Below are 24,631 nucleotides of genomic sequence, written 5' to 3'. Positions count from 1 at the left end.
GTTTGACCAAAAATCTGCACGTCGCAAAATTCTATTGGGTTTCACGGTGACGTCACACGAAATACCGTCCTTTGATTGGCTGATACTCTTCCTCGTGCCGTCCACTTCCTGTATGCCTGGAATGTCACTGTCGTCACAATTCATCACATTTTCTTCACCATTTTTTTTTAAAGTTTGCCATTTTAACCCGACGATATTGAAGGCTATTGAAAACTAAACGTGACAACTCATCGTGTGTAGTTTTGCTTTAAAAAAAAAAAAAAAAGCAAAGACTTGACTGTTCGGGGATCTGTGGTCCAAACTAGACCCTCCGGAACCAGGCCGACCCGCCTCTGAATCCTCCTCCTCCGACATCTTTTATTAACCAAACGTAAGTAACTATTGCCATCATTGTTCCATCTCTAGGTTAGCAGGTTAGCAGGTGAGCTAACTTGACCAGAGGTAACGTTTCACCTCCGTGGTGCGTTCACTGCCTCCGTGGTGCGTTCACTGCCTCTCCTGGTCCATTCATGTCAGCCCCTCTCGGGTCTTCCCCGTCACGCCTCTCCAGATAATAACCCCAAGATGTGTTTTATTTGAGTATTTGCCGCAGTATTTCTCAGTGTTGAGTAAGCGGTCAGAAGAATACACAGTAAAAGCTCAGGTCAGGACTTGTGACGCGGGTTCAGTGGAAAAGAGGCAGGCATTGAAAACATGTTCGTGAGGAGATGTTTCTGACTGACTGGACACCAGAATGATTCTCTCTCTGAGCTGAAGATACTTAGAGAACCAGAGTCTGGTCAGTGAAGGAATCTTTGCTCGGTGATACTTTTTATTATAAACGCGTGTCGAAGGCTTCTTGAAATGGAACTTTACGTGAAAGGTAAGAATGTTTTCTAACATTTATAGTTGCTGTGACTATTAATATTGTGTGTTTTTAACATGAACTTTGATTCAATTAAATATCAGAATATTGAACTTTAACTTATTACAATAAATGATTAAAAGTTTAGTTTTTTCATGAGACCAGACACGGAAACTGTTATTCTCTATAATATACAGGTTTAGTATGTTTGACACATTGTTTTAAAGTTTATTTAGAAACTAGAAAAAGTGAAAGAAAGTTAATGCATGTATTTAATTATTTTGAAATATAATATTTTAAATTTTTATATTAGTAAATGACACTAAGATATGGTATTTCAAGGAAGTCAAAGAATTAAGGCTACATTTCACAAGCCTAAGAATATTAGTTTAAACACACACAATTGTAAAGTCAATGTTTGATGATTCTTTACTATGCATAAAAATGTTGTAGAAAATTAAATAAATGTATAAATACAAAATGATGATGTTACCAGGTAAAGAAAACACAATTGATGATTGACAACACTTTTATTAATTCACACTAACTTTAAAACCTATAATCAATCATTTGTATGGATGTTGGTGAAAGACTGTTTAACACATTATAATCAAGCTGCTCAATCAAAGTTTGTTGCTATGAAAATACCCAGAAGGTTTAAAGTCATTGGTATTAAAACTGTTGTTTTTATCTTCAGAGGTTGTAAAGAATAGTTTTGCAGTAGAGTGTAGTAGAAGATGCTAGTTTAAAGGTTACTTTAGTTGACTAGGTAAAAGGATTAAAGTTAAAATAATCAAATGCGGGAAAAGTGATGGATTCATGAAACCGCTAAAGGGGTTTCATGATACATTGTTGTCATATTCGGGGCCCAGTAGGTGGCGCTCTCCTTTGAAGACATCGTATCATAAAGTCTATTTATCCGTTGTTTCATGACAACTCATCACTCCGTAGTAATAGTAGTTCGAGGTAGTCGAGGAAGTATTTATGTTTGTTGTACCTCTATTTTTATTTTTACTCAAGTGCTATTTTGTTTGTATAATTACTAATGTTATTGTGTTATTTCCAAGTTATAACCTTTGTATGTATATGTCAAAGTACAGATTGGAATCCAGTAGGATCTGGAATCCTGCTAGTACAGATTGGAATCCTGCTACTGAACTGGCATCTTAATATTCATATTGGCTATGGTTAGGGTTTGAATTTCTCCTAATTGGAGATAGTCCTTGTATAATTCCCATTTGTCCTCGGACAGATTAGAATTCCAATATTCAGATCCCACTACAGTAGTGAATTCCAATCTCTACTAGTATGATTCCAGATCCTACTAGTAGAGATTGGAATTCACTAGTAGAATCTGGAATCCTGCTAGGACAGATTAGAATTCCAATATTCAGATCCCAGTTCAGTAGTAGAATTCCAATCTCTACGAGTAGGATTCCAGATCTTACTGGATTCCAATCTGTACTTTGAAATATATACGTGATGATTAAATGTATTTCATCCTCCGTGTCAATGTAAAGACAAGGACAACATGATGAAAAAATGTTTACCATGAATGTTTTGGTTCTCACTTCTGATGTCCAGCTCTGTGCAACGGGTGGAACGGTCCGATGGCTCAGTTCCAGGAGATGCAGCACCAGCTGGAGACCTCCTTGCACACGGAGATCGAGAAACTGCTGGACACGTCCACTGGGCCGGAGAGGGAGGTAATCTCTTGGCCTCTTCTTCTTCTTCTTCGCCACTCAAACATCTGGTGGTGATTTTGTTCTTCGGGGCGTTGGGTCCCTGAACAGCACTGGACGTGACACATACTGAGTCAGCGTGCGAATGACGGGCTCGGTTCTGACTTCACAGACCCAGAACACAAACATGTATCTAGAAATCAAACTTAAGAATCCTAACTAAACGGGCCCCAGCACGGAGGCACTAGTCATGATAACCAGTCATGCTAGTCTTATTCAAATAAAATTGCCAAGAACTTCTCCTGTTCCACAGAACTATGACTGAGATGTGATGATGCTGATACACATCTTTACACATCTGTGACTTGTGTCTTCTACAGGTGAGCAGGAAAGACTTCGAGGGCTTCAAGAGCCTCTTCCACAGGTACCTGCAGGTGAAGGGACCTTCAGTCGAGTGGCCCAAGATCCAAAGACCACCAGAAGATTCTGTGAGTGAAGCTCATTTGTGTTTTCTTATGGAAGTCAGTGATGTCATGAGGATTATTGTTGCTGAGGGATCGTTTTTCTCCTCGACCCGTCTGTACGTGGGCAGTAGTTAGTAGTCATTATGAAACTAGATCAGCTTCTTGATACCGTTCTGATGACGGAGGAGATTCAGTTCAGGGCTGAAGATCCATTTTACTTGAGGATTCTGAACGTTTTGAAAATTTTGCAAATTCAAACCACCCAAAAATAAATAAAATTTGAAATGTATTAATTACTACCAATATAGGAATTATTATTGTAAGAAGAATTAATGGGAATAAATTGTACCGTAGCTAAGAAAAGTATCATAAGGTATAATAAAAGTCTAAAGGAAAAGGCTATAGTTTAGTCTTGTCTTATCTGAGGTGACCTGGAGGCCCGAAAAACAAAAGAGTATTGAGGTATCCCTTGTGTTGCCTCTGGGTCTAGGTGAGGAGTTACAAGTACTGTAGTTTGTTTAGAAAGAAAAACTTGCTATTTCAAGTGTACTATATTTCCCTTACTTGCAATGACATTACAGTTACTTATCTGACAATGAACCAGTAAATGGAGACTTTGCTCCGACAAGTGAAAGATTAGAAGCTTTTTTTATTTATGATTTATTATCACAGCTTTAGCTAATCATTGTTTTGTAAAATGTTAAGAATCAGTTCAAGTATTCTTTCAGTGTAACAAAGCAACACGTTTTACTTTTAAACATTTTTTTTCAAACTGTTCACCGTTTCTTATCCCTCACGTCTTTCTTCATCGCTCGACAGCAACGAGTTGTTGTAGCAGGAATGAACCTCCGGTGAAGCAATGAAAATTGCGTTATTGAAGTTACTCAATGAGTCATTTGAGGCCTAATCGGTGGTTTAAAATACTGTTAAATATATCATTAATTCATCAGCAAAGTCTTTCATTATCACTTTTACATTTTGTTACCACTTTCTGTCTTAATAGTATTAAATTAAATTTAATATGTATTATTTTTTATTGTTTATGAAAAATTGCTGGCTATTGGAAAAAAACAATTTCAATGAGTTTTACCTTACCTTATTAACACTTCCCTAAATTAGTCATTTATAAAATCCTCCAGTTTCTGTTTCATTCTGATCTAAACATTTCTGATAAGCACTAATTTAAAAACATGTCAGTTGTAACGGACACTTGTCAGCTGCACTATGTGTGAGGTAAGACTGTCTCTGTCTTCTTTGAAATCTCTTTTAAAAACACTCTTTTACAGACTGGCTTTTGTGTGATGTCGCCTTTTAACCCTTAACCCTCATCAATGGGCTTTTACTCTCTTTTATTTTCAGTGTTTTATCATTTTATTGAATAGTATTTTCTTTGAATGAAATGTTTTTTTTTCTTCTTGTTTTATCAATGTGCTGTTTTAATGTATTGTGCCATTTTTAACTATTGTTTGTTTTTATGTAAAGCACTTTTGTTTAAGCGCTTTGTGACCCTGGTCTGGAAAAGCGCTAAATAAATACAAATTACTTACTTACTTACTTTGTAACTATGGTTTAAAAAGTGCTATATAAATCAAATTGTTATTATTATGGCTAAGAAAACACTGCTGTAATAAATACTAGCATAATATCGTAAAAGTAATGAAGTGTCTGGGAGACAAACATTGGTGTAGTTGCTCTTTTTTGTAATTAATATTTAGTTTTCTGTCATTACTTTCCAAGTCAGCAATTGTGTATCTGTAACTGAGTACATGGGTGTGTTGAAATGATACCCCATAACACATACATTAGTATGAATTGCTATGAAAAGTGTTGCTATAGTTGTTTTAGTTGTCATAAAGGTGGTCATCACAGTGTCTTTGTTGCTCTCGGTGAGACCTCAGGCCTGCAATCATGGCCTCGCTGGTTACATAAGTCTGTTGACGGCGAGCGTCCTTCCATGCACATAATTAGTCGTAACCTTCAGACGTCCAGAATTTTACCAGACTTTTGTTTTCCACTTGTAATTATGTCCTCATTATCTGCTGCACATTTTGACCCGCGATAACTCGTTCACGCTGTCTTTATGTTGCTGCCAAGAAAAGTGATGTCGTAACAAGTTAATGATTCCTTTAGCTAACGTTTTGAAAAGGTTAGTTTTCTCCTCAACATTTTAGTCATTTGAGAGAGAAAAAACAAACATTTTACCAAACATGCCTGATTACTTTAAGCCAAAAATGATTTCTTTAATAGGATATAAAACATCTGGAAATCCTAGATGAACTTTGACTTCAGTTCAGAGAACCTGGCTCAGCATCACTGTCTGACATGTACTGTAGTATACGACCCCATCATCTGTATCTAACACGGCATTTAAACCTTGAACTTTCTCACTTGATTTTCAGGTTAGCAAGAGTCTGTGTACAACGAGTCTTTAAATGACTTCCTGTATGACTTGTTTTTAAAATGTCAAGTTTAAGCTTTAACAAGATATATATTTATATGAATTGAATAAAGACATTTCAAGATTTGCACCATTAGTGATTCACCCACTGTACTGTTCAACTAGAAAAGCACTCAGTGGGGGCAGATCGCTGCCAAGGAGCTAGTTTTAGTTTAGTTTACCCAACATTACAGTCCTTTAACTATATAATTGAATCTATTTATCTACTTATATCTATTTTCATTTCGTGATATCATTGATGGTTCAATGGAACAGGAGGTGTCAGTAGGATTCTAAAGATCGCTCGTACAACCCAGTAGAAACTGAGAGAGTTGGTTATGGTGCGTGTTTACAACATTCACATGTTTGGAGCACAAATGTAAGTTGTTCATTTTCTCAACCTAATATTTGTTGCATATTTAATTGAAATCTGTTTATAACCTTTGAAGTTATTTAAACACGAACAAAGCAAAGACATAATTACCTTGTTGTAGGTCAGTAGTAATAATAATGTCTCCTAATAATAAGGTCTCCTTCGGGAAATTGTTTTTTTCCACTAGCCAATACATACAGCAATTTTTTTTATAAAAAAATCAAAATAAATCAAAATAAAATAAGAACAAGGACATAAAGAGAAAGAACAGGATGACACAATCTAAGTCTAAAGATAAAGAACATAGATCAAAGAAAAATAACAAAGACAAAGGATACAAAGACTAACATAGAACAGAACATCATGATACTTTCACTCCACTCCTGCCCCCGAACTCAGAATTGTACAATTTAATATCCCGAGGCATGAATGAGTCCTTGAGTCTATTTGTTTTGCACCTGGGTAGGAGCATTCATGCTTCATCTGCTTCTCTGCTCACTGATGACAGTGTTCAGAGGATGATGTCATCATCCATGATGGACAGTAGTTTGTTCAATGATCTCCTCTCAGCAACTGTCACCAGTGAGTCCAGCTTCATTCCAACATAATCTATATATTATATATATTATGATTATTATAAGTATTGTCCAGTACTTGACTCTGGTGTTGTGATAGTGTAGTAACAAGTATATATGTGTAGTATTGTCCAGTACTTGACTCTGGTGTTGTGATAGTGTAGTAACAAGTATATATGTGTAGTATTGTCCAGTACTTGACTCTGGTGTTGAGATAGTGTAGTAACAAGTATATATGTGTAGTATTGTCCAGTACTTGACTCTGGTGTTGTGATAGTGTAGTAACAAGTATATATGTGTAGTATTGTTCAGTACTTGACTCTGGTGTTGTGATAGTGTAGTAACAAGTATATATGTGTAGTATTGTTCAGTACTTGACTCTGGTGTTGTGATAGTGTAGTAACAAGTATATATGTGTAGTATTGTCCAGTACTTGACTCTGGTGTTGTGATAGTGTAGTAACAAGGATATATGTGTAGTATTGTCCAGTACTTGACTCTGGTGTTGTGATAGTGTAGTAACAAGTATATATGTGTAGTATTGTTCAGTACTTGACTCTGGTCTATCAATATTTTCACAAACTACTGCTAGATCAAATCTGTATATATTTTAAGGTTTTAAATCCAATGCCAGGATTGAAATCCCCATCATTCATGTATAATTTCTACTTTAGCAACAAGTTGAAGCACACCGACGTCATCCTCCTGCGTCTGGAGGTTATTATCATTTAAAGTGAAAGCAAATGTGTGTTGTGTAACATTGTAATTTTCACGCTTGTGTGTTATTCCACATCCAGAACTAAAACTCACTTTTGGATTTTCCCCAAGTGAGTTTTCATTGAAGTGGTCCCTCCTGTAGCTCACAGCGTCAAGGAGTGTTCGACCCGGAAGGTAGAGTTTGTGGAGCATATATCAGAGAGAGGAGACATTCCTGGCCGTGACCTCAGATAACTGGAGAGTAGAAGGAACATCTGGGAGCTTAAGTCACTTCCCTCCAGGGGTTGAGGATCAGCTGGAGCTTTCTCACTACACTGTTACACACACACACGCACACACACACATATGACACACTACAAACACGCACACACACACACACAGCCAGTTCAGATTCGAAACATGTGTTTGTGTATCATTTCTATGGTCCCAGTCACCAGTAGTTTTGCTGGGAAGGAAGGACCATGTGTAGTGTCATTAACCACATCCTCCCTGTGACCTGAAAACACTGATGTCGTGTCCAAACTGCACTTTCAGCAGGGAATGACACAGGATATCCTTACAATGTGACTCTAATGGGGTGCTTTCTTTTCGGCGGGACATTGTCCCAAAAATGCTATATTCTTTGGTGTCTTATGGTGTCTGAGTTTTGTAGAAAAACTAATATTTTCGCAGGCTGCATTTTGTTGAGACAATATTTGAGGTGTGGTGGAAAAATGCTAACACAGCGTCTACTAATCTCAGTCCGTGACCAATTAAACACACATTTTGTCTATGACTATGGAGGTTCAGTGGTACAGGGTGAACTCTAAACTAACACTAAACTTGGGAGTGAAACTGAAAGTATGCGCTTGATTGCAATCATGTCTTTTCATTTGAGGACGCTCAATCTTCACCAAACAATCTCGTGCAGTCGTCTGTCTTACCGAAATTTAAAGTATCATTATCGATTCCATAATCTACGTTCATTATCTCCGAGGCGTCTTCATAGATCTGACCACCAACCAGCAGACGCATAAAAAAAGACGCATTGGAATGTGCGAGACTGTGTAGACTCACGTTTCACTGGTTCTTACTAGTTATCTTACGCAAGTAAAGACTCACAACAGGCACGTTGACATAAGTTAACATGGTCCGTTTGACTTTCCAAACAAAAAGACTATATTAGTCTAATTCCGGGAAAGTCGTGGCAACATCTGGTTAACGTTTGTCTCTTGAGTGTTTTTCACAGTTTGCGGTAGTTTTGAGCACCAACATAAAAACACAAAACAACAGGAAGAAGAATGAACTTCTGGCTCAAACTTTAAACTCTTGCATAATGAGATCATGGAACGTGGTTTTTGTTTTACACGTTTGTATTTATCTTCCCAACCTCTCCCTATGTGATAGATATAGATACTTTATTCATCCCCTGAAGAAGAATATATATATATATACATATTCATGTCACAGTAGAGATTGGAATCCAGTAGGCTCTGGAATTCTACTAGTATTGGAATTCCAATCTGTACTAGTACTAGTTCCAAATGAATAAGGTCTATTACCTGGACCAGACGGCTGTCCCCATGGTTACAATGTGTATTGACAGAAGCGTTATCGGATACTAAAATATGAAGTAATTCACCTAGAATAGTATTGGTGAATGATTCAGTCTATTTTCCTAAACACCTGTAATCCGAATGTCTCCTATTAGAATTGAAGATTGTCCTGGTTGGACAGATTGGAATTCCAATATTCAGATCCCAATACAGTAGTAGGATTCGGATCTCTACTAGTAGAGATTGGAATTAACTAGTAGAATCTGGAATCCTACTAGTACAGATTGGTATTAGGATTCCAGATCCTACTGGATTCCAATCTGTACTGTGACATATGTACCCAAATCCCCCAAAGGAATCCTATCTATCTATAGACATATTTACTGTTACTCCACTTGTGTTTTAAGCAATGTTCACCTCATTCTTTGATATTCACACATTTTTATCTATTTATTTATTACCGTTGACTTCATGTACAATAATAATGCGGTCAAACTAAAAAAGAAACACTCAAAACCAATTGCCTTCACATACAATTGGCCTCATTTACCTCCTTGTTTATTTATGATTCAAAACTTTCTCGTCTCACACACCAAGAAACACATTGACCTCACTTCACGTCTTCAGTGTGTTTAATAATTTTTACCTAAAATTCTAATGATGCGGAAATTGTTTTACATTAATTTACATCAAATGTCATAAAATGTTCTTGTTCTATGTTCTTGATCTTTAGACTTGGATTGCATCATCTTGTTCTTTCTCTTTATTTCTCTTTGTTCTTGTTCTTATTTTATTTTTATGAATAATTGCTGTATTTGCTGTGGATAATTGGAAAAAAACAATTTAGATCAATAAAGTTCTACCTAACCGAAATAACTTCTGAATTAAAAAGTGTGAGTTGCCTGTAGGGGTGTGTATTGGCAAGAATCTGAAAATACTATCACGATATTTAAGAGTAAGAATAACGGATCACACCTCTACTTGGTTACAGAAGTAACATCAACAATCCAAACTAACCCTGTTTTGAATGTTCTTCCATCTTCCCTGCTCTCCAGATCCAGCCCTACGACAAGATCGCGGCGTCCGGCCTGCCTGAAGGTGTCGCCGACAGCCTGAACAAGCTGGTGGTGGTGAAGCTGAACGGTGGACTGGGCACCAGCATGGGCTGTAAGGGCCCCAAGAGCCTGATCAGCGTCCGCAACGAGAACACCTTCTTGGATCTGACCGTGCAGCAGATAGAGGTAGGAAAACATCCTGGACCTCCGGGACCGTGCAGGTCACCAGCTGTTCTTGAGCAAGGCTGTAATAAAGGATAATTACATTCTCGTGACAGTTTGATTTGAGCTTCAAAAAAAGCTGAAACCCTTCAACACACACTGACGAGTGACGAGTGTATGATGACGTCACGATGGGTGGAGGGAGGATGCAGGATGTGATGCGTATATATTTGCAAACATTATTGCTCTGTTTGCTTTATGTAGCCTGAGGGCGCGTCTCTGTTTCAATACTTAATGTGTTCGTCACACGTGCGCTACGATGGTCTCACAAGTCAGAAGATTTTTCCATGATCCTCCATGTGCCTGGAGGTGGAGCTCCCAGAGGAGCTCCGGGCGCAGAACTGAGCTCTAGAACCTTCTTGAAGGAGCTGCAGTGTGAAGTCTGGTGTTCATGAAAGACCATCTGTTGCTGAGCAGGTCGGCCGCAGGAGTTGGCGAGAGAGAAAGAACAGTGTGTGTCACTCAAGGAATGTGTACATGAGTGTGTATACAGTAGATGTATTTCTCTCAGCTACACTTTACCTACAGGGTTCAGTCTCCTGAGGAGTTCTATTATTCACTTATGAGGGATGAAAGAAAGTCATTTGATGATAAAACTTGGAAAAATACTTCATTCAAAAGGAACATAACTTTAGAATGAGGAACACATATTAACAATAATAAGCTACTTATTAATATGTGTATTAATGGCAAATTATCCACTTATTAACCATTATAAATGACTAACTCACAATTTATTCTACTCTCAATAGTATGAAAGGACTTTACTCCGAACTACTCCTCAAGTACTGATCATTAACAGGAAATAAAGAAGTTGTTAAAGACTATTCTAGCTGAAAACTCTATCGAAAGTACCATCGGATACTGTCTGTTTTGTTAAAATGTGATAGTATTAAAAGCATCTTAATTACTTTAAAATAAGTATTTGTAATTGAGAATATGTTCCCTTGATTTAAAGTGAAACATTTTTATTTACACATTTTTTAAACAGTTAAAATGTTTTACACGTCTTTTTCTACTGGTGAAAAACACTTGCCTACAAGTATTACCAGCTTCTTATTACCTTTCAAATAATTTATTTGAGTGATTAAGATGCTATTAACACTAGTATATTTTCAAGTATTATTAATAGTGAATTACTTCTCTCATGGTGCTTTAGGTACTTTGGTGAATAGAGAGAAATTAGTTTTCATCAAAGTTCATCTTTAATTACTACTTCATTTCCTGTTAAAAACAGTGATGAAGGTGTAGTTCTGTGAATACTTTAAGATATACTATCAAGGGTTAAGTACAGTCACAATGAACTAGGTGTGAGTTAGTACTTAATACTGGGTAAAGAGTGGTCAATTGTTGTCTATACACATGTAAATAAGTAGTATTAATAGTTACTGTGTTTCCCCCATTCTAAAGATAGAAATACGTGTACTTGGCTGGATTTATAAATATTGGATAAAATATCATCTATTGTGGATTTTTTTTCTACATTTTACTAAACGAGCTCTGATAGAAATTTAAATATCTATAGGCAAAGCATTTAAATGCTTAATAACTTGTTTATATATTTTGAGTGTCGTCAAGATGAAAAGCTGTTCCAAGGGAAAAAAAAAAAAATCAAATACTGTAATTTTCCGATTATAATGCTTGGTATAATAAAGTGCATTAAGCGCGATGAGGCTACTTTTTATCCTGCGAGGATCTGTAGTCAGGAGCCTTGTGGGGTAAAACCACAGCACTTACCAACATTTTGACTGACTTTCCTGTGTTACATAAACTCAGTTCAAGATCAGTAAGAACCAGATTTAATATGAAAGGCACCAGATTATAATGCAAACTGTCATTTTTTAGAAAATTAAAGGATTTTTTTGCATGTTATATTCAGAAAAATACAGTCATTAGTAAAAAGCAAAACTAATATTGAAAGCTCGTGGACTACTGGCATGTCTACATTCAAAGGAAAGCTACACCTGCTTATTTTTATATATAGTTAAGTAATAATCAGGATTTTTCAGTCACAATGTTGAGTAAAAATGACTTTAGACTTTCTTTATTGGCATTGCACAGAAGAACACAGTGAAAAACTGGCAACAATGGAAATAAAATGGAGTTACAAGTAGATGGAGCATATTTGTATTGTATATTTATATTGTTTCCTAATTCTGTAGTTTAACTAAAGATGATTTATTCGACTCCAAAGGTTTTCAAATACACAAGTTTCCTCTCTATATTTCCTCTGCTAGAAAGTACTATTGTGGTGAGAGGCTAACACGCCGTACACGGGATGTTGTGTTGGTTTCGAAGTCATCTTTTGTATCGTAACGTTCCCTCGAGACTCTTCTCCTCCCAACACTGTTCGCTCTGTGTCGCCGCCGCCGCTGTTTCTGATCAGGTTACCTCATGAATGAACGTCTTAGAAACCCTGTCCACGCCCACCGGGTCAGAACCACGGCTCCGTCCATCAGGAAGACGTTAGTTTATTTTGGAGAGCGGCGCTGAAGTCATCTGTGTACTCTCACAGAGAACGCTCATGGAAACGCTTGACTTGGAACAGACGCCCATTTACTGGAGCGAAGGTGCGAGCGAGCGACGCCAGGGACTGGACCTCGGACGCTCGTTTGAGAAAACATCAAATCACACACACCACAGGCGAGCAGGACTATCTGAATGAATCCGATTCTGAGCCTGTAGCGATACTTCAATCAGAGAATCCAGCGAGATGATGGACCGGAGCCGGAGCGATCCATTTCCTCGCCACTCTTGGGTGTCGGTGGCTGAACGAAGGTTGAAACCTAAACCTTGAGAAGCCTGACGAGTGTCTAATCTTTCTGGAACAAACTACACAAAGAGACACACCCTTTATTGTTTCAAATCATGGTGCCGTCACTGCAGCACTTCATTTCTTTCAAATGACGACTTAAGTACTTGAGCACACATGAATACATGAGTTGAAACTATGAGTATATTTCCAGGAAACAACTTGGTGTTGGTAGAGAGGGCTCGTCTGGTGAAGATCCATAAATCATACATTGTTCTGATTTAAAGACATTTTCACTTCACTTCATATTTTGTCAAAATTTAACCTCGAGCGTCGACACAACACAGAGAGTCTTGAGTCTCCAGAGCTTCAACCGATTCAGCGTTTTGTGTCTTTTTGTTCTCATGATGTTGTTTTTTAAGAAGCTCCAGGTCAGTTGGTAAAAAAAACCAGAAAACTAAGTCGTGGACAAGGACAAGCATTTCCTACTAAATCACGCCCATGAATCATTTCAAATGTTTTCATTCATGAATTCACTTCCATACCTTCAACAGTTCAGATAGATTTGCTCAAGAACACAAATAAGTCCCAGGTTTGATCTTCTTGTCAGACTTGTTCTTTCTTCTTGTTCATTACTTTTATATTTGATCCATAATATCAGAGCAAAAAATACACATTGTTGTTGTTTTCCATTTGTTTAGATATAATTCTCACAAGATTGACACCAGAGAGTTTACTCTGAAGAATCTACGTCCTCAGTGTTTCTACGATGTTTCAACGAGAAGAAAGATTGTATTTTGTTAAAGTTATTTATTAACATTTATACTCAACTATTACAGACCATAATGTTGTTGAGGACTTCGATTGTTTTCTGGTAACTTTGTTTATATAGCTTCAGATTAATGCATGTATTAATATAAGATATACAAGACAGACTTTAGTTGTGGTTCCTAGTGACTCAGCTGTCGAAGAAAGACATGATTGTTGAAGCCTTGATAGGAGGACAAGTTAGAAAAAAACGTAAGTAAGTAAGTAATGGTTATTAGTAAAGATCTACCTGGACCAGGGTCACAAAGCGCTTTATTAATAAAAAACAATACACAGTTAAAATATACTTTAAAAGGTCAAGACACATAAGACAAACACAGGAGTTCCAGAAAATCAGGGAAAAGCTCAAATACAAGTGTCTTGAGATGTTTCTTGATGGAGTCAGTAGATCATCAAACACAGATGTTTCTTGAAGGAGTCAGTAGATCATCAAACACAGATGTTTCTTGAAGGAGTCAGTAGATCATCAAACACAGATGTTTCTTGAAGGAGTCAGTAGATCATCAAACACAGATGTTTCTTGAAGGAGTCAGTAGATCATCAAACACAGAGATGTTTATTGAAGGAGTCAGTAGATCATCAAACACAGAGATGTTTATTGAAGGAGTCAGTAGATCATCAAACACAGATGTTTCTTGAAGGAGTCAGTAGATCATCAAACACAGATGTTTCTTGAAGGAGTCAGTAGATCATCAAACACAGATGTTTCTTGAAGGAGTCAGTAGATCATCAAACACAGATGTTTCTTGAAGGAGTCAGTAGATCATTAAACACAGATGTTTCTTGAAGGAGTCAGTAGATCATCAAACACAGATGTTTCTTGAAGGAGTCAGTAGATAATCTAACACAGATGTTTCTTGAAGGAGTCATTAGATCATCAAACACAGATGTTTCTTGAAGGAGTCAGTAGATCATCAAACACAGATGTTTCTTGAAGGAGTCAGTAGATCATCAAACACAGAGATGTTTCTTGAAGGAGTCAGTAGATCTTCAAACACAGATGTTTCTTGAAGGAGTCAGTAGATCATCAAACACAGATGTTTCTTGAAGGAGTCAGTTGATCATCAAACACAGATGTTTCTTGAAGGAGTCAGTAGATCATCAAACACAGATGTTTCTTGAAGGAGTCAGTAGATCATCAAACACAGATGTTTCTTGAAGGAGTCAGTAGATCATCAAACACAGATGTTTCTTGAAGGAGTCAGTAGATCATCAAACACAGATGTTTCTTGAAGGAGTCAGTAGATCATCAAACACAGATGTTTCTTGAAGGAGTCAGTAGATAATCTAACACAGATGTTTCTTGAAGGAGTCAGTAGATCATCAAACACAGATGTTTCTTGAAGGAGTCAGTAGATCATCAAACACAGATGTTTCTTGAAGGAGTCAGTAGATCATCAAACACAGATGTTTCTTGAAGGAGTCAGTAGATCATCAAACACAGATGTTTCTTGAAGGAGTCAGTAGATCATCAAACACAGATGTTTCTTGAAGGAGTCAGTTGATCATCAAACACAGATGTTTCTTGAAGGAGTCAGTAGATCATCAAACACAGATGTTTCTTGAAGGAGTCAGTAGATCATCAAACACAGATGTTTCTTGAAGGAGTCAGTTGATCATCAAACACAGATGTTTCTTGAAGGAGTCAGTAGATCATCAAACACAGATGTTTCTTGAAGGAGTCAGTAGATCATTAAACACAGATGTTTCTTGAAGGAGTCAGTAGATCATCAAACACAGGAGTCAGTATATCATCAAACACAGATGTTTCTTGAAGGAGTCAGTAGATCATCAAACACAGATGTTTCTTGAAGGAGTCAGTAGATCATCAAACACAGATGTTTCTTGAAGGAGTCAGTAGATCATCAAACACAGATGTTTCTTGAAGGAGTCAGTAGATCATCAAACACAGATGTTTCTTGAAGGAGTCAGTAGATCATCAAACACAGATGTTTCTTGAAGGAGTCAGTAGATCATCAAACACAGATGTTTCTTGAAGGAGTCAGTAGATCATCAAACACAGATGTTTCTTGAAGGAGTCATTAGATCATCAAACACAGAGATGGTTCCAAAGCTTAGGAGCAACAATCTGGAAGGATTTCTCTCCTCTGGTCCGGAAGTTCAGGAACCATCAGTAGATTCTGACATAGACATCAGAGCCCGAGCTGGGGTGTAAGTCTGGATCAGATCACTGATGGAAGGTCTGACCATGAATAGATCTGAAAGTAAGAACCAGAATTTTAAAATGATCCTGAAAGAAACTGGCAGCCAGTGAAGAGTTTGAAGGAGAAATGTGAGTTCTTCTACTAGAGCAGCCAGTGAAGAGTTTGAAGGAGAAATGTGAGTTCTTCTACTAGAGCAGCCAGTGAAGAGTTTGAAGGAGAAATGTGAGTTCTTCTACTAGAGCAGCCAGTGAAGAGTTTGAAGGAGAAATGTGAGTTCTTCTACTAGAGCAGCCAGTGAAGAGTTTGAAGGAGAAATGTGAGTTCTTCTACTAGAGCAGCCAGTGAAGAGTTTGAAGGAGAAATGTGAGTTCTTCTACTAGAGCGGCTCAGAATTCTGGCTGCAGAGTTTTGTATGAACTGCAGGCGAGAAGATCCTTCTGGTTTAGACACAAAACAAACTGTTACAATAGTGTAAACGAGAAGACACAAACGCATGCATTTTATGACGAAGATGAAGTCGACGACCACAGAGCGTGAGTCACTACATCAAAATGGACTAACATTACACAAATTCATATTTTTTGGCCACAAATGATTTGTATTTTTGACCAAATCATGTCATATTTGCATCTTTCTCGTTGTTGGAGAGATCAGTTATAAAGGTGTGTATTCAACACACTGGTTGTTTGGCATCTCTCAGGTCGCATCAAAGAAAGGCACTTGAGTCTGTTTTAGGGTCTAAGGTTAGTGGAGAGTTAAAATAGTGGATCAGAGAAGCTAAATATTTGTAAAGAACATAGAAAAGATTCAATCAGTTTTTTCCTGTTTTCCATCCAAGCATATGTCACTGTAGCTCCGTCACACCGTAAAGTTTGATCAATAATAGTTGCACATACTGGTATATTTATATGTATATATTTATAAATGAAGAAATGATTGTGTTTGATTGGCAGCATCTGAACAAGAAGTTCAACACAAACGTCCCGCTGGTCCTCATGAACTCCTTCAACACAGATGAAGACACAAAGAAGATCCTGCAGAAGTACACACACCACCGCGTCAAGATACACACCTTCAACCAGAGCAGGTGAGGAGTTACATGTTACATGTGCCAGTACTCAGTGCTCCACATCTTGACTCTGTTGTACTACACTTCCTCTGACACCGTGTTGACACTAACAGTCACAAACACAAATATTCACTTTGCATTGACGGACAGCTCCAGCCTGGATCAGTTTCTTGTTGTGTTTTAATTCAACGTCAACTTTCAAATGTACAGCAAAAAGAAACACTGTCCAATCATTTTAAGGTTCAGTTCAAACTGGCATCTGTCAATCAAACTGGCATCTGTCAATCAAACTTGATGCCCCGGAGCCACATGCTTGGTTTTGTTTGTATTATTTTGGCCCCGAGTACATCAAATAAATCTGTTCAAATGTTTCTAATAACTAACTAACAACACTGATGTTTATATATTTATATTTTTAAACTATTCTATTACAATCAAACTCCTTTAAAAGTCGTTTGTTTTAGGATTAATTTTCTCTTTTTCCTCTTTATGTTCTTTATTTCTTTGACAACAGCTATGAATTGTCATGTGAATTATATATAATTAATTATATTATATATATATCAATTATATATAATTAATAATTGTGATTTATATCATCAAAGTAAATGATGTATAAATGTTATATAATATATAGACTAGTTATAATGAAAGTAAATGATGTATAAATGTTATATAATATCTAGTTAGACTTGTTATGATGAAAGTAAATGATGAATAAATGTTTTATAATATATAGTTAGACTAGTTATAATAAAAGTAAATGATGAATAAATGTTTTATAATATATAGTTAGAATTGTTATAATTAAAGTAAATGATGAATAAATGTTTTATAATATCTAGTTAGACTAGTTATAATAAAAGTAAATGATGAATAAATGTTTTATAATATATAGTTAGACTTGTTATAATTAAAGTAAATGATGAATAAATGTTTTATAATATCTAGTTAGACTAGTTATAATAAAAGTAAATGATGAATAAATGTTTTATAATATATAGTTAGACTTGTTATAATGAAAGTAAATGATGAATAAATGTTTTATAACATCTAGTTAGACTAGTTATAATTGTAACATTTACCTGTCCAGGTATCCTCGCATCAACAAAGAGTCTCTCCTCCCGATCGCCACCAACCTGAGCATGTCGGGTCAGAACGCCGAGGCCTGGTATCCTCCGGGTCACGGCGACATCTACGCCAGCTTCTACAACTCGGGTCTCCTGGACACACTGATCGCCGAAGGCAAGGAATACATCTTCGTGTCCAACATCGACAACCTGGGCGCCACCGTGGACCTGCACATCCTGCACCACCTGGTCAGTCGACCCAACGGCAAACGCTGCGAGTTCGTCATGGAGGTCACGGACAAGACCCGCGCTGACGTGAAGGTGAGAGGTCGTGTTGAACGTCTCAACGACGTCCTGTTGCCTTTTCATCGTTCAGTTTAGTTTTTTTGCTGTTTTTTTCACATTCATTTCTATTATAATTATATTATATTGTTATGTATATTATGCTAATTTTGACTTATCCTCTTTTTAAATAATGAATTGATTTTCTTCAGCACTAACTTTTATCACTGGATTGATCTCGAACACATTTATTTTCTGCTTCACACGTATTTTTCTAGCACTACCTTTGTATAACTTCTGTTTTTTATTTTAACTCTTGTTTTTTACTACTAAACTCATTTTCTTTTGTCACATTTTAAGACACGTTTTTTTGTTAGAGTTCAAGTTCAAAAATCAGACGAAAAGATTAAGTCATTTTTTGGGAGGATTCTTTAGCACAGGATTTATTTTCACCACATTTAACACTTTCTGCTATAAACTCAAGAGAATTAAGTTTTTTTAATACTTCATTTGAATGACACTTTTTTGGGGGGGTTTTTTCTCAGTATTTTTTCTACTGATTTATTTGTTGCGTTTCTTTTTAACACTGAATTTGTTTTGAATGTTTGTTAAAGAACAGATTGGTTTGTGTTTTGAAATCAATGAATCGATTGATTCAGTTTGACACAGATTTTGGCTACATTTCCACCAGAGAAACGATGAAAGTTGACTCTGTGTTGTGACCTCAGGGAGGAACTCTGATCGAGTACGACGGGAAGCTGCGTCTGCTGGAGATCGCTCAGGTGCCCAAAGCTCACGTGGACGAGTTCAAGTCTGTGTCCAAGTTCAAGATCTTCAACACCAACAACCTGTGGATCTCACTGAGCGCCATCAAGAGGCTGCAGGAGCAGAAGGCCATGGACATGGAGATCATCGTCAACCCCAAGGTCGGTGCCGGCTCCTCAAGGTCACTTCCTGTCACGAGCGTCATCTCAGAGACGACCAATATAATGTTGAATATTCATTATTACAACTGTTTAAAGTTGTAATAACAAATATAATGTTGAATATTCGTTATTACAACTGTTTAAAGTTGTAATAACGAATATAATCTTGAATATTCGTTATTACAACTGTTAAAAGTTGTAATAACAAATATTCAACATTATATTCGTTATTACAACTGTTTAAAGTTGTAATAACAAATATAATGTTGAATATTTGTTATTACAGCAGTTTAAAGTTGTAATTGTTTATTGAATTTTGTTTTGATTGTTTAAGCGCTTTGTGACCCTGGTCTGGAAAAGCTCTCTATAAATACAAATAACTTACTTACTTAATAACGAATATAATCTTGAATATTTGTTGTTATTACAACCGTTTAAAGTTGTGTTACTGTTTGTCATGATCGTGCTGTGTTTTGCTAGTATTGTGTGACGGTGACTCGTGTTGTGTTAACACGTGTTGAATGCAGTTAGTGAGTTAATGTGTGCTTGTGTCTGTGTTACATAAGCATTTGTGTGTGTGTGTGTGTGAGAGAGTGTGTGTGTGTGTGTGTGTGCGTGTGTAGATGGATGATAAGTCAAAATGATATCACTTCCTTCACAGATTATATCTGTTTTTTACTGTAAAAATAGTTGTTGTTTCATTTTATACACACTTTATTAGAACATAAACCATAAATGAATATAATAACAAAAATGAAATGATTTCAAAGAAGAAAAAAAAAGATACAGTATTTTAAGAAATGAATCATGTATTTTAAAATGATTAATATTCATTTGTTGGTCAAACTTGTGTTGTTGACTTGGTTGTGTTACTGTGGTTTGAGGACATGTGTGCGTTTGTCAGAAGTGGTTCTGGTTCTGGTCCAGGTTCTGCTTTTATCTCATCGCAGTGAACGATTGCATAAGAGACAGAAGTGAAGAAGTGATCAGTCGTCCTGATAACAAGTTCTACCATCTTTACAACATTGTAATGTATAGATTTATATGTTTATATATATATATAAATATATATATACTGTGTATATATACATATATATATACTGTATATATACTGCCATCCTAGCAAGTACTTTTCACCTTCACTTTGAAGTACTTTACATTTCAACCTTTCATTCTTATTATTTAATTTTTAATGGCAGGATCATAAAATCTTTGTTTCTTAGGAAGTGATTTAAAACAAAAGAAAATACAATAAAATTAATAAAGAAACAATATTTAAAAACTAACTTAAAAAGGATTGTTTATTATTTCTTATGATTTTCATTAAAGGAAATAACAAAAGAACTTTGAAAGAATTCATGTTGTTTAACTTGAATTTTATTTAAGGACAGAAAAATATTTTAATGAAATATGGATAAAAAAAAAGTTATATTTAGAGTTTAACTAGTAACTAGTAACTAAATATATAATGTATTAATATTTGAAATAAACTTTAATGTTGACCCATTGAATACAGACAAGTAGATTTATATTTACGATGACAATAAAACCTTTATAGTAAATAAATAACGATTTTCAAACCTTCAAACGTAAGAAAGTAAAAATATGTCGCGTAACAAGTTTTAATGATGTTTAATTGAGATAATTAGGATCGTGTAAAGGTCATTTAAACGGAGGAGAAGAAGCTCCTCGGTTGGATCAGAGCCAGCAGAATGTTGCTCAGTGACCCGGCAGAACCGACTCTTGGGTCGCTAATGAGAGCGAAGTGAGGAATGTTGAGAAGATTCTGTTGAAACTCTTTAAAGATCATGAACGTTAACAGTCACTCTAGCAGCTTCAGTCTCTAGCACGACCTCTTGTGGCGAGACCCTGTCACTGCAGCTTCAGTCTCTAGCACGACCTCTTGTGGCGAGACCCTGTCACTGCAGCTGTAGTCTCTAGCACGACCTCTTGTGTCGAGACCCTGTCACTGCAGCTTCAGTCTCTAGCACGACCTCTTGTGTCGAGACCCTGTCACTGCAGCTTCAGTCTCTAGCACGACCTCTTGTGGCGAGACCCTGACACTGCAGCTTCCTGTCCCCCCACAGAACCTGGACGGGGGTCAGAACGTGATCCAGCTGGAGACGGCGGTGGGCGCCGCCATCAAGTGCTTCGATAACGCCATGGGCATCAACGTGCCGCGCAGCCGCTTCCTGCCGGTGAAGACCACGTCCGACCTGCTGCTGGTGATGTCCAACCTGTACAGTCTGGACGCAGGATCTCTGACCATGAGTCCAAGACGAGAGTTTCCTACGACGCCTCACGTCAAGCTGGGAAGTTCCTTCACCAAGGTTTGTCTCTCATGGAGGTTCAAGTGACACGACCAGCAGTGGTCAGTGGTTCGTATGTTCGTGTTGTGTGGGTTTACTCCGGACACTCCTGTTTCCTCCCACAGTCCAGAAACATACAGAGGTTGATTGAAAACTTGTGTGTAGGTGTGAGTGTGTGTGAATGTTGTGTGTCTGTGTGTGTCCTGAGACTGGGGTCCTGTCCAGGGTGTCCCCTGCCTCTCACCCTATGATACTGGGATAGACTCCAGTCTCCCAGCGACCTCCGATAAGGGATTAAGAGGATGAATGGATGGATGGATGGATGGATGGATGGATGGATGGATAAATGGATGGATGGACAGATAATAGATGGATGGATAGATGGATGAATGAATGAATGGATAAATGAATGAATAAATGGATGAACAGATAATAGATAGATGGATGGATGGATGACCATTGGATGGATAAATGGATGAATAAATGGATGGATGAACAGATAATAGATGGATGGATAAATGGATGAATAAATGGATGGATGAATGAATGGATGAATGAATGGGTGGATGAATGAATGAATGGATAAATGAATGAATAAATGGATGCACAGATAATAGATAGATGGATGGATGAACATTGGATGGATAAATTGATGGATGGGTGGATGAATGGATGGATAAATGGGTGGATGGGTGGATGGATGGTTAAATGGATGGATGGATGGATGGATGGATGAATGGGTGGATGGATGGATAAATGGATGGATGGATGAATGGGTGGCTAAATGAATGAATGAATGGATAAATGGATGGATGGATAAATGGATGAATAAATGGATGGATAATTGGATGAATGAATGGATGAATAAATGGATGGGTGGGTGGATGAATAAATGGATGGATGGATGAATGGGTGAATGAATGAATGAATGAATACATGGATGAATGGATGGATGAACAGATAATAGATGGATGATAGATGGATGGATGAATGAATGAATGGATAAATGAATGAATAAATGGATGAACAGATAATAGAAAGATGGATGGATGGATGAACATTGGATGGATAAATGGATGAATAAATGGATGGATGAACAGATAATAGATGGATGGATAGATGGATGAACAGATAATAGATGGATGAATAAATGGATGGATGAATGAATGAATAAATGGATGCACAGATAATAGATAGATGGATGGATGAACATTGGATGGATGGATGGGTGGATGAATGGATGGATAAATGGATGGATGGATGGATGGATAAATGGATGGATGATAAATGGATGAATGAATGGATGGATGGGTGGGTGGATGAATAAATGAATGGATAATTGGATGAATAAATGGATGGATTGGTGGGTGGATGAATAAATGGATGGATGGATGGATGGATGGATGGATGGATGAATAAATGGATGGGTGGGTGGGTGGATGGATGGATGAATGAATGGGTGGATGAATAAATGGATGGGTGGATGAATGAATGGCTGGATGAATAAATGGATGGATGGGTGGATGGATGAATGAATTGGTGGATGAATGGATGGATGGGTGGATGGATTAATTAATGGGTGGATGGATGGATGGATAAATGAATTGATAGATGAATGGATGGATGAATGGATAAAAGAATGAATGAATGGATGGATGAACAGATAATAAATGGATGGATGAATGAATGGATGAATAAATTGATGAACAGATAAAAGATAGATGGATGGATGGATAAGTGGATGAATAAATGGATGAACAGATAATAGATGGATGGATAGATGGATGAACAGATAATAGATGGATGGATGGATGAACAGATAATAGATGGATGGATAAATGGATGGATGGATGAATGAATGGATAAATGAATGAATAAATGGATGAACAGATAATAAATAGATGGATGGATGAACATTGGATGGATAAATGGATGACTCAATGGATGGATGGACGGAAGGATGGATGGATGGATGGACGGAAGGATGGATGGATGGACGGAAGGATGGATGGATGGATGGATGAACATTGGATTGATGGATGGATGAATGAATAAATGGATGAATGAACAGCTGTTTAAAAATCATCAACACACTGATTACGCAACATTAGTTCTGGACACTGACCCGGTTCTTCAACAGGTCCAGGAGTACTTGACCCGCCTGGAGAGCATCCCTGACATCCTGGAGTTGGACCATCTGACCGTCTCTGGTGACGTCACGTTCGGCAAGAACGTCTCCCTGAAGGTAGACACGCCTCCACTTCCTGCTTCTTGACCTTTAACCCACGACGTCCTCGTCCTCCAGGGAACCGTCATCATCATCGCCAACCATGGCGACCGCATCGACATCCCGGCCGGATCCATGTTGGAGAACAAGATCGTGTCCGGGAACCTGCGCATCCTGGACCACTGAGGCCTTCTGGACCCCCGGGGTCACCTGACCCGGTCCCACCAATCAAGAACTCCCGAAATCATGTGACCCAGTCCCACCAATCAAGAACTCCTGAAGTCATGTGACCTGGTCCCACCAATCAAGAACTCCTGAAGTCATGTGACCCGGTCCCACCAATCAAGAACTCCCGAAATCATGTGACCCGGTCCCACCAATCAAGAACTCCCTTTTAGTCGTCGTTGCCTCTGATCATCCAATCACCTCCTCAGCCTGGATTGTATCTGAAGATGGACTCGTTATCTCACGGAATAAATATGAATATATATATGAATAAATATGAATAAATATAACTATATATAAATATATATAAAAATATAAATCATCTGCTCAGTCACGTGACGCTGAGATAAAATAAACACAAAAAACATTAAAACTAACATATGAAATATTAAAATACATGTTAAGAGATTTTAAGATCATTTGAAGAAGTAACTTTAAAAGTATTGTTTACTTTTTCCTTCTGTCGTCACATAGAACTCGATCAATAACTCGATAATGATGCAATAAAATCAATAACAATTTAAAGACGTAGATCATGATTCAAATCGGATTTTAACCAAAAGGTACGATTTTTGATTTTACGATGTGACGTAAAAACAAAATTACAATAATAATCAAATAAAACAAGTTAAAAAATTAACAACAAAATAATGTAAATAATATTTTTCTAGTCGAGTCGAGGGTCAAGGGTCGTGGTGCGTTCACTGACTCACGGTTTTATTTATTGTCCTGATCTTTTGTTGTCGTCGCTGCCTGAACCGTTTACAAGTTTTGTTGCATCACTTCCTGAGTGTGACAGGAAGTGAGGTCACAGACAGGAAGTTGTTGTTAACCCAGTGTGTCTGATCATTAAAGTGCAATATGAGAAGATGGTG

General features: G+C 37.3%; 1 protein-coding gene across 3 annotated transcripts; it reads left to right on the top strand.

Moving 5' to 3' along the window:
- The first annotated feature begins 122 nt into the window (after positions 1 to 122).
- Positions 123 to 24,624, top strand: ugp2b (UDP-glucose pyrophosphorylase 2b). Of its 3 annotated transcripts, none has more exons than XM_087802068.1 (10): positions 123 to 370; positions 2,429 to 2,550; positions 2,907 to 3,014; positions 9,682 to 9,867; positions 16,602 to 16,735; positions 17,811 to 18,108; positions 18,798 to 18,995; positions 21,083 to 21,325; positions 23,445 to 23,549; positions 23,610 to 24,624. In XM_087802068.1, exons 2-10 carry the CDS (start codon positions 2,455 to 2,457, stop codon positions 23,715 to 23,717), a joined length of 1,476 nt encoding a protein of 491 aa, XP_087658194.1. In that variant the 5' UTR covers positions 123 to 370; positions 2,429 to 2,454; the 3' UTR covers positions 23,718 to 24,624. The 3 variants fall into 3 exon arrangements, with proteins under 3 accessions (XP_087658194.1, XP_087658193.1, XP_087658195.1); XM_087802067.1 differs by lacking the exon at positions 123 to 370 and adding an exon at positions 613 to 862; XM_087802069.1 differs by lacking the exons at positions 123 to 370; positions 2,429 to 2,550; positions 2,907 to 3,014 and adding an exon at positions 6,262 to 6,382.
- The last annotated feature ends 7 nt before the right edge of the window (positions 24,625 to 24,631 follow it).

This window comes from Callionymus lyra, chromosome 11 (genome assembly GCF_982586985.1).
Source record: "Callionymus lyra chromosome 11, fCalLyr1.hap1.1, whole genome shotgun sequence".
NCBI lineage: Eukaryota > Metazoa > Chordata > Actinopteri > Syngnathiformes > Callionymidae > Callionymus > Callionymus lyra.
Note: the sequence above shows the minus strand (reverse complement) of the source record. Positions and strands in the feature narration are given on the sequence as shown.

Excerpts from the sequence above, each read along its gene's own strand:
- ugp2b (XM_087802067.1), top strand. Across the intron at positions 9,868-16,601 it reads TGACCGTGCAGCAGATAGAG|CATCTGAACAAGAAGTTCAA; the intron begins GTAGGAAAACAT and ends TTTGATTGGCAG. Across the intron at positions 18,109-18,797 it reads AGACCCGCGCTGACGTGAAG|GGAGGAACTCTGATCGAGTA; the intron begins GTGAGAGGTCGT and ends TTGTGACCTCAG.